Source organism: Megachile rotundata, chromosome 2, assembly GCF_050947335.1.
Source record: "Megachile rotundata isolate GNS110a chromosome 2, iyMegRotu1, whole genome shotgun sequence".
Taxonomy (NCBI): domain Eukaryota; kingdom Metazoa; phylum Arthropoda; class Insecta; order Hymenoptera; family Megachilidae; genus Megachile; species Megachile rotundata.
In genome coordinates this window covers 18,781,905-18,793,295 of record NC_134984.1, presented here as the reverse complement: position 1 = coordinate 18,793,295, position 11,391 = coordinate 18,781,905, and the positions used below count along the sequence as shown (strand labels likewise).

Here is an 11,391-nt window from a genome sequence, read left to right as displayed (position 1 = left end):
GTTATATTGGGGTCTTGCATGCTAGGAAGTTCAGGTCGGTGGTGATTCAAGGTTTGGTACTTCAAATATTGAACTTTGGTACTTGGCATATGGGACCTGAGACCTGGGATCTGGGACTTAGGACCTGGCCCATAGGATTTGGGACAAGGGGCTTGGGTCTTGAGATGTCAAATTTGGAACTTGGGATTTGGGACATGAGACTTGGCACATCGGTCTTGTGACATGGAATTTAGGACATGGAGCTTGGGACATGAGACTTGGCACATCGGTCTTGTGACATGGAATTTAGGACATGGAGCTTGGGACATGAGACTTGGCACATCGGTCTTGTGACATGGAATTTAGGACATGGAGCTTGGGACATGAGACTTGGCACATCGGTCTTGTGACATGGAATTTAGGACATGGAGCTTGGGACATGAGACTTGGCACATCGTACTTGGGACATGGGATTTAGGACATGAGACTTGGAACATTGGATGTGGGACATGGGACTTAGTACATGAGACTTGGGACACGAGATTTAGGACATGACACTTGGGATATAAGACTTCGCACATCGGACTTGGGATTTAAAACATGAGGCTTGGAACATCAGATGTGGTACATGGGATTTAGGACATGCGACTCGAGACATGGGACATAGAGCTTGGGACTTGGAACATAAAACTTGACTTTTGGACCATAAATCTTGCAGCAGGAACCTCGAACCTTAAACCTTGAACTTCCAACCTTGAACCTTGAATACCAAACTTTCAACTGCGAGCTGAAAAGTCCTTAGACTTTTAATCTCAGACTTTAGACATTGAAATATTAAGTATTTCAAACTTGAAAGCCTTGTAATCGCGATTCTGAAGCCGCTTTTTACTCGAACCCTCGAAAGCGAGTCTAACTCCACAATCCTCCAAATATTTCATCCCTAACCTCTGTCCAAATTACATCACTATTCTCGTACATCAATATATCGTACTTCAGTACGAACCTTCATTCAACTATCAACGAAAACCCCAAAAGCATCAAACCACCCTTTCCAGCAATGAACACAAATCTAGCACAATCGCACACAGAACCTCAAAATCGATACCATCGATCCCAAATCCTCATCTCCCTATATCAAGCGTTTCCCAAAATGAATCGTACCGTTATCCCTCGATGTCCGAGAACAATGCACACATCGCATAGATTCGCCTAACGGGCAAGAATACGTTCGCGATACCCAGTCCGGAGTTTCGCGTGTTCGAGGGGTGTCCGCGTCCCGTACACATCCAGGCGTTCGAGACAAGGGTGACGCGTCGTGTGGGGGCGAGGGTGGCTCGGTTGGCCTATCGGCTCGGGGTTGCTCGGAATCTATCGGTGGGCCAGATTTCCACCGACACAGTCTCCGGCTTACCGGCACACGCGAGCGATCCTGAAAGACGGGACGGGACACGGCCGGCCGGTCAGGAGAGGATCGCCGAGCGGATTGCGCGCGCACGCTCGTACTCGCGCCGCTCCTCGACGTCGTTTTGCAAGGAAATTGATTCTGCGCGAAGCGTCAGCCCCACCAGGGGAGGGTGTAGGAGGAGGGAGCGCCGACAGAAGAGAACCCGGCACCGCAGACCGCGTACACACCGCACCGGGGTTAGAGGTATCTCGCGTTCACGCTGCCCTCAGGCGCACACCGTCCGTCGAGCGAGCGAACGTCGTTTACTATTATGTAAGGGGCATGTCGTCGGGCAGCAGCGTCGACGTGGACACGCAGCCGGACCGCTGAACGGGTTCCCCAGCCGAACTGGAACGGCGACATGCCAACAGACGCGTCGCGTCGGCCGCGTTACGACCACACACAGCCGTCGCACCACGTACCGAAGGACACCACGCACACACTCTAAGGAACGCGTGTACACGCCGCGACAGGATCATCGATGGAACTGAAAATCCTGCTGCTCGTTCACGTCCTGGGTGAGTTAAACTCCCCGTTTACAAACGCGCCTACGGCTTCCGAGGGACGTTGCCCCGACGTGTCGTGTCCTGTACCGATTAAACCCCCTCGTGGATACCGCCTCTTTCGAATTTCCCTCGGACATTATACATCCTACTGCACAACTTTTTACTCATTCCTCCACAACTCTATCCACTCTGTTTCCACGTCCCTTGCAAGTGTACACATTTCGTCCTTTAACGTCCTCTGAGTCCTTTGAAAAACTTGCGGTGGGTCTTTGCGAATGGTAGAACAGTGAACCTCCTTTAATGCCTTAACTGTGGTTGAAACGTCCCTAACAAGCGGGTCTTCGTGGTAAAACAGTGTACTCTTCCCCATCCCTCCACCGTGTTTAAAAACTCCCTCAGAAAATCTGTGATACAGTGTGTTGTCCAGTTTTCGCCCTCCTCGTCCTTGTGTTTTAAAACATTTTGTGGATCCTTCACAATTTTTTGAATTTCCTCGACACCCCGAGTAAAACATTTTTCAGAGCGCTCCACAGTAATAAAATTGTGTTGTACACGAGTATTTTGGATTTCTATCCTCGTCCTGCGGCACTTCCGGTCCCGACCGTGCTTTAAAACGCATTTGTCGTAGCGATCTGGAGGTTGTAACTGAGCGATGCGTTGTGCACGTCAGGTTTTCTGTTTTCGTCCGACAATCGGTCCTTTGATACTTCGGTCCCGAACGCGTTCTAAAACACATTCCACGGAAGCGGTGACCTTCGGGTTTTTCGATTTCAGCATGTTCGGAAGGAACGACTGAAATTGTAAGTGGACAATATTCGTACTAGGTTTTTGCTTCGTGTGCTATAAAACACGTCGGAAGCGATCTTCAGTATCGTACACTTTTTATCTTAACATTTTCTCCCTGGGTCATAAAACGTATTCCATGGAAACGATCTTGATGGAACGTATACGTGCAATCTCTTGAAACGTTCTCCATGTTCAGTGTATGAAAACACAAAAATGGTGCAGTTGAAGAAATTAATTTAATAATTAATATACGTTTGACTTTTGCTCGAAATTCTGTAATAGTAACAGTAGTGCGTGAGAGCTGTGAAGAGTACAATAGGTGAGAAGACCACAGGTGATCTGTGACAGGTGATAAAGTCATTGGGACGTAAACGGAGAGGCAAGATGGTGACGAAGACGTAACGCGTTGAAGGCGGCGCGAAGATGTAACGTTATTTGCTGTCTCGGTATATTGCAACGGTGGTGCAGCAACTATCGAGTGTGTTAATAGCGCAAGATTCGAGCGAAGCGGAGAACGGAAGGATCCACGAGATCAGAGGCATGAATTTTAAGTACGATTTCGCGCACCAGTGACGCGGGGGTTGTTTAGTGAAAAGAGCGTGCGGCCGGCTCTTTGAGGGGATTGAAACACGGGTTAATTTCCAGTGTGCACGTCGTCGGTACTGTTTTTTTCCCCCTTCAGCTCTTCAACTCTTCATTCAGAGTGCGCGGAAGATCGTCGCTGCGACGGTTTGCATTTTTTATCCGCGGACGTATTAGGAGTCACGGGACTGGCCGGCGTTAAAACGACACAGGGAAGTTTCCGAGGACGCGATTGTCGTGACGTACGTGCTCGGAAATTCCGATGGACAGCGGCTCGAAATCCGATCATTTTTTTTCCTCGTCGGGTTCGATTCAAATGAACGCACGAAAGAGGGGCGGAAAAATGTCCAACGTTTCCGCGAAATTTTGTAATTTCGCCTCGCTTCACGTGCCGCGACCGGGTGTGTATCGACCGACTCTTTGTTTAGGGGGAGGAAAGCTAAAAAAAAATTGCAACGGGGGCAGGGTGGAAACGGGTGAAAGAGGAACGAAAAAAAAAAAGAGAGAAAGAACCGTACGCGTGTAAAAAACACGCGGATCGAGGGACGAAAGAGGGTGGAGAACTGCGGAAAGTCGGATGTCGAGATCGTTTTCCATGATACGGCGGTGAATCGTCAACGAGCGGTTAAAATATTTGTCCTAGCAACTATTTATTCGGCGATACGAATTGAACAGCTCGATTGGCGAACACGTTTGCGAACGAATATCCTGTCGACAAACAACGATATCGAGCGACGAGGAAAAAATTACTTCACGCTTTTCCACCGAACGTGAAAACATCGGGGCGGCGTTCGAGGGGGTTGAAAATAGTGCACCGAAGATGGAACGAGAGGGAAGGGGGTCAGAATGGTGTATAAACAGAGGGACAAAGACACAACGAGGCGAGCGGAATCGAGAGGATTCTTATCCATCGGAGCATTGAACTCGCTAGGGGTTGATTCGCCAGACGAGACGCTGCTGCTGGCACCGCCGGGGGTCACTGCACCACCGATCGCGGCTCGTAAAACGCGGACAAGCGTTACTCGTAATGGAAATTTAATGAATTTGACGAATAATTGTGTCAATGGATAATTACGTTAACGCTGCCTCGAGCACCCGCGACGCTGCAACAAATCCCCGTTTTGACCCTGTTCCCCGTCTTCTCCCTTATTTCATTGCCACTTGATCGAATTTTTCGCCGGTTTTTTTCTTTCCGCCCCGGGGCCGCCAACCAAGGAAACTCGACGCGGAAAAACCGTATCAGCCGGCTCGCCTAATCGAATCTATTCCGGTTTTACGAGTTCGCACCAACGCTCAAACTCATCTAGGGGCTGAACGTGGAGCAGCCACTTTAGAGATGAATTCGTTCGGGTACAGCTAGAATTCTGTTTATCCGAGGGTGTTGCCGAATATATCTTTGTGCGAAGTTTCATTATGTTACGTCATTTGAAAGTCGGTGAAAATAATTGTGAAACGGCATACTTTAATTCGAAAATTACGAGGTAGGGTTAAGGGAGTTTTACGACATCCAGTTTTATTACCATTCGAATAAAACTTTTATGTTCCATGTGTATTATATCATAAAATATGTTATAGAATATAACGTATGTGATATCGTATACATATTATAATATGTCGAACGTCATTTATGTATTTATGTATGTGTAGAACGTCATTTATTCTATAATATAATGAGGACGTTACATTCGTGTGAAATGTGTACCTACTAATTTTCATGTAATATATTTGCACGCGTCGTATTCCCACGTGGCTGCATTTCCATTGGCTGTACAAATCGTTACATTTCGACACATTGGATTTCTACACGTATCGTATGTCGTGTTTTTCACATATTGTATTTCGCTGTGACATACTGTCCATTACTACACAATTAGTTGACTGCTGTGCTAAAAACATTCTAACCTAATACGACACTTGATAATTAATTACAAGCCCGGACACTTAATCTTTCAATGTCATCTTATAATTTATCACTCTGTGTCTTTGTTCCGATATTAAAGCACTAATGCGTTTACTTTTCCTGCTCGTTTTTTAAATATTCAATTTGAACGACGATACAGATGCATTTATTAAGAATTTAATTGTTCCATATCTGAATTTAATTAGAAACTTATCAAGCACATTTAATTTGAAGTTAATTATATTAACCATATCAACTAGATTAACTACGTTAATTACATTTGAAATTACATTAATTCTTTATCGAGAAAGAAAATCATTATAGACGACATAAAAGCATCTTAAAAAATTTTGTAATTTAAAACAAAAATTCTCCGAATAAATCAAATGACAGGTTTGGTAGTTTGTGTCTAAATGTTCTATTTGGTATACAATTCTATTTTGACATCACACGATTAATTTAACATAAACAAAAAGTTAAAAATAATTATTTTTCTCTTGAATTATATGATTATATGAAACTCCGGTTACGAATAATCCTCGTAACATTCATCCTGTTAACACGTTAAAATACCGCAGTGAAAACGGACGTATGTGGTACGACACGCTATATGTAGTTGTAATTATTCAACAGACAATCAGGCCCAGTATGCTCCGTTGAGTTAGCATAATAATGTGCGTTATCCCAAAAGTTCCACGATATAAATATAAATTTTCTACAAAATTCCTGAGTAACAAGAGAATAAATCGCCCACCATTTTTTTCACCACAGAGGAGTTAAATATTAAGTTGCAATTCATCAAATGTCAAAGTCTGAGGTATCAAGTGTCCGCTGCAATTTCTCTATATAACAGTGTTATCAAGTAGCATGTGCGATGTATCAATTTCAAGATTAAAGTTTACGGAAGATAACTACGTAAACTTTTCATAAACGTCGCTCGTACGAAGCGACTGGTTGTCGGGATATCGTTCATCAATTATTCTGCACAATACGGAGTTAGGTTATACAATCGACAGTTTTATTGCGGGAGCTTTTCTCAATTATTTTTGCACTTTTGGAGAAGGTTATGGGTCGATTATTTGGGACTTTTTGGAATTTTGAGGATTTGGGGAATTTGGGGATTAGAGAATTTGAGGACTAGGGAATGCGGGAACTAGGGAATGTAGGAACAAGAGAATGTGGGAACTAGGGAATGTGGGAATTAGGGAATTTGGGGACGTAGGAATTTGAGGATTTGGAGATTTTGAAATAAGAGGATTTAGAAATTTGGAAGCTTGGGAATTTTGGAACTATGGAATTTGGAAACTAGGAAATTTTGGAACTAGGGAATTTGGGAATTAAAGAATTTGGGAACTTGAGAATTTGGAAATTAGGGAAATTTGGAACTAAGGAATTTGTGAACTTGCGAATTTGGAAATTAGGGAATCTGGAACTAGGGAATTTGTGAACTAGGGAATATGGGAAGTAGGGAATTTTGGAACTAGGGAATTTGGAAACTAGGAAATTTGGAAACTAGGGAATTTGGGAACTTGAGAATTTGGAAATTAGGGAATTTTGGAACTAGGGAATTTGGAAACTTGAGAATTTGGAAATTAGGGAATTTAGAACTAGGGAATTTGTGAACTAGAGAATATGGGAAGTAGGGAATTTTGGAACTAGGGAATTTGGGAACTTGAGAATTTGGAAATTAGGGAGTTTTGGAACTAGGGAATTTGGAAACTTGAGAATTTGGAAATTAGCGAATTTAGAACTAGGGAATTTGTGAACTAGAGAATATGGGAAGTAGGGAATTTTGGAACTAGGGAATTTGGGAACTTGAGAATTTGGAAATTAGGGAATTTTGGAACTAGGGAATTTGGAAACTTGAGATTTAGGAAACTAGGAAATTCGGGAACTTCAGAATTTGGAAATTGGGGAATTTTGGAACTAGGGAATTTGGAAATTGCGAAATTTTGGAACTAGGGAATTCGGAAATTAGGGAATTTTGGAACTAGGGAATTTGGGAACTACGCAATTTGGAAACTAGGGAATTTGGGAACTTGAGAATTTGGAAATTAGGGAATTTGGGAACTTGAGAATTTGGAAATTAGGGAATTTGGAACTAGGGAATTTGGGAACTAGCAAATTTGGAAACTAGGGAATTTGGAATAGGGAGGGTTAGAATTTTGAAACTAGGGATTCGCAAGTCCAGAATTTGGAGACTGGGAATTTGAAGGGTTAGAATTTGGAAGTATGAAAGTTTGTAAGTTTCAGAATTTATATATTTGAATGGTTTAATTTATATGAAGATATTAAGTAACTAGAAAGTTCGTATTCTGTGTTATTCAAATTTCGTACACGACAAAACTTGAGAATTTGAAGTTTCAGAAATGTACAACACAGAAATTAAAGATCCACAGACTTGATAATCCATAAATCTCCCCAAGAATTCCTAAGTCAACCTCTCAATAATAACCTCGAGGAGTTACCCAACGCACCCTAAAGTTCCAGCTCCATGATTCATCGAATTTCTATGCGACCTCGTTCTGAGATCCCCGAAAAACAAGATCGAATCAGACACATCTTTATATGAACCTTTTTTATTGTTTCGAAGTGGTGAATCCATCACTCAAGCGGGTTCCACGTACTAGGTTGCAGGCGTGTGTATCGGGTAGCTCACGAGCAACCCTTTTCGTCGATCGCGAACGTGAAATACGATCGCGCAGCGTCGAGCTGTCGATTCCATTGTAGCGATTTCGCCAGCATCGAACGCTCCTTCCTTCCTCTTTTTCCGTTTCTCCCATTCTCTGTTTCTTTTTTCCTTTTATTCTTCTATTCTCTCGATCGTTCGCTACACCACAGCGAGATTGTTTTCCTTAGCTCTTTTTGTTTCAACCCCTTCCCGTCGTTCTCTCTCCTTTCCGGCTACGTTTTATTATTATTTTTTCCGTTCTTGTTTCGTGCGTTCTTGCATGTTTCTCTTTTTTTCTCTCTTCCTTCAAATCCTATCCCCCGATACACATGCACTTACACGACCGCATGAAAAATGCAAGTCGTCCCGCTGGAGCGTGTCGCAACTTCGTCGCCTGCGTTTTTCTCTCTCGTGGCTTTCTTTTCTCCTCTTTCCTGCGTTACCCCGCTCTTTCTTTTCCTCGTTTGGTATCGCGGTCGTTGATATTTCTTTCTTTCTTCTCTTCTCCTTTCATTTTTTTTTCTGCTTCTTTCTGCTTCTTCCGACGAGGAGCCGGTGTGTTACGATTGTCATTTTTCATGCGACGTTCCGTCGCGCTGCCAGCGGCCCCCCCGTTTCAATGGGTCGCCACTTGAAATGCGGATCGTCCCTTTATACGGGATATGGAGTAATTCTCTGGAGCAAGCGACCCGATTTATTCACGGGCTCGCCGTTTCTTACGCAACCGGCAATTCTTCGCGCCCGACACCCGCTAGGCCGAGAAAATGTTGTCCCTCGACCGCAAACGAAAGAATCTCCCCGAGCAAACACAGAGAGAAAAAGATACGACGAGGGTGCTGGCGCGTTTAATTACTTCTGAATCCATGCTTCCTGCTGTTGCGAGCGTTAACAAAACAAGTAGATTTATCGCGACGACCTCTGTCGACGTGTTCTCAACCCTGTAATCCTTCCGCGATTCTACATCTCCCTAATTTGCGCCGCTATTTGTCATCTAAAGACAATCGAACCACCGTTTGCTCGTTCTTGGTCAGATTTCAGATATGCACGATTATTTACTGTTTGAGATAATGGTCGATAATTCGTTGGGGAAGGGTTGTGCTACGATAGTATTTTTAACGGTTAATTCCACGATAATGTCTCGCGGTATATCTACATGCGCTATAATTGCACGCAATGCATTTTCGTGCGTCGTAATTCTGCGACATATCTCATGTGCGCTATAATTTTACGCAATGTGTATTTTCGTGGGGCGTAAGTCTGGGTGATGGTATTTGTTTGGGGTGTAATTTGATGCAATGGAATTTCTGTGGGTCGTAATTTCCTGCGTTGTAATTTCGTGCGCTGTAATTTCACGCGATAGAATTTCCGTGCGTTGTAACTCCATGTAGTGTAATTTCACGCGTTGTAATTCCATGCGATGGAATTTCCATGGGTTGTAATTTCACGCGTTGTAATTCCATGCGATGGAATTTCCATACGTTGTAATTTCACGCGTTGTAATTCCATGCGATGGAATTTCCATGTGGTGTAATTTCACGCGTTATAATTCCATGCGACGGAATTTCCATGCGATGTATTTCCACGCGTTGTAATTCCATGTGATAGAATTTCCATGCGTTGTAATTTCACGCGCTGTAATTCCATGCGATGGAATTTCCATGGGTTGTAATTTCACGCGTTGCAATTCCATGCGATGGAATTTCCATGGGTTGTAATTTCATGCGTTGTAATTCCATGCGATGGAATTTCCATGCGTTGTATTTCCACGCGTTGTAATTCCATGCGATGGAATTTCCATGCGTTGTAATTTCACGCGCTGTAATTCCATGCGATGGAATTTCCATGCGTTGTAATTTCACGCGTTGTAATTCCATGCGATGGAATTTCCATGCGTTGTAATTCCACGCAATAGTACCCCACGATTGGTATCTCTACGCGCCATAATTCCATGCAAGAGTATTTCCACGTGTCGTAATTCCACGCAATAGTATTTGTATGCATCGTAATTCTACGCAATAGTATTTCTATGCGTCGTAATTCCACGCGTCGTAATTTCATGCAATAGAATTTCTACGCAGTATAATTCCACGCGATAATATCTCAGCGCGTCGTATTTCCACGCGCCATAATTCCATGCAATAGAATTGCAATGCGTTGAAGTTCTACGCGTCATAATTCCACGCTAGAATATTTCCACCCGCCGTAAGTCCACGCAATGGTACTTTCACACATTATAATTCCACGCGATAGAATTTCTACGCTTTATAATTCCACGCAATAATATCTCAGTGCGCCGTATCTCCACGCACCATAATTTCACGCAATGGTATTTCCATGCCTTGTAATTTAATTTATAATAATTCATCGCAATGGTATTTCCATGTCTTGTAATTCTACGCATTATAATTCGACGTAATAGTATTCCTATGCCCCATAATTCCACGCACTAATATTTCCATGCTACATAATTCCACGCAATATTATTTCAGATCATCGTATCTCTACGCGCCATAATACCACGCAATAATATTACAACGCGTCGTAATTCCATGCATCGCAATTTCACGTTTAGTAATTCCACCTAATAGTATCTCCAAATGTTGTAATTCCACGCTCCATAAGTCCACGCTTTGTAATTTCATGTTTCGTAATTTGATGCACTATTTCCATGTGCCGTAATTTCACGCTCTATAATTTTACATGCTGTAATTCCGCGCGATAGTGTTTACAGTGTAATTTTGTATAATAGTATTTTCATGTGTGGTTTCATGCGTTGTATCTCCACATGTATCTACTTCCACATGTATCTAATGTAACTCAGGACTGTAACTTATGATGTAACTTACATTAACACCGATAAATCTTTTTATTACAAAAGATAAAACTGTAAATTTGCACAATAGTATTTTCATATGTAGTTTCATGCGTTGTAGCTCCACATGTATCTGCTTCCACATGTATCTAATGTAACTCAGGGCTGTAACTTATGATGTAACTTACATTAATACCGATAAATCTTTTTATTACAAAAGATAAAATTGTAAATTTGCACAATAGTATTTTCATGTGTGGTTTCATGTGTTGTATCTCCACATGTATCTACTCCCACATGTATCTAATGTAACTCAGGGCTGTAACTTATGATGTAACTTACATTAACACCGATAAATCTTTTTATTACAAAAGATAAAATTGTAAATTTTCACAATAGTATTTTCATGCGTGGTTTCATGCGTTGTATCTCCACATGTATCTGCTTCCATATGTATCTAATGTAACTCAGGGCTGTAACTTATGATGTAACTTACATTAACACCGATAAATCTTTTTATTACAAAAGATAAAATTGTAAATTTGCACAATAGTATTTTCATGTGTGGTTTCATGCGTTGTATCTCCACATGTATCTACTTCCATACGTATCTAATGTAACTCAGGGCTGTAACTTATGATGTAACTTACATTAACACCGATAAATCTTTTCATTACAGAAGATCATAAAATTGTGAATTAGTAATAATAA

The 11,391-nt window shown here is 42.3% G+C and overlaps 1 protein-coding gene across 2 annotated transcripts in view; it reads left to right on the top strand.

Moving 5' to 3' along the window:
- Nucleotides 1–1,424: 1,424 nt before the first annotated feature.
- LOC100882940 (uncharacterized) overlaps nucleotides 1,425–11,391 on the top strand; it is an 82,856-nt gene continuing 72,889 nt past the window's right edge. The window contains exon 1 of one of the 2 annotated variants that reach the window (XM_012288206.2): nucleotides 1,425–1,941. In XM_012288206.2, the coding sequence (XP_012143596.2) occupies nucleotides 1,905–1,941 (37 nt within the window). In that variant the 5' untranslated portion in view covers nucleotides 1,425–1,904. The remainder of the gene's footprint in view (nucleotides 1,942–11,391) is intronic. The other variant, XM_012288200.2, reaches the window with a different exon arrangement.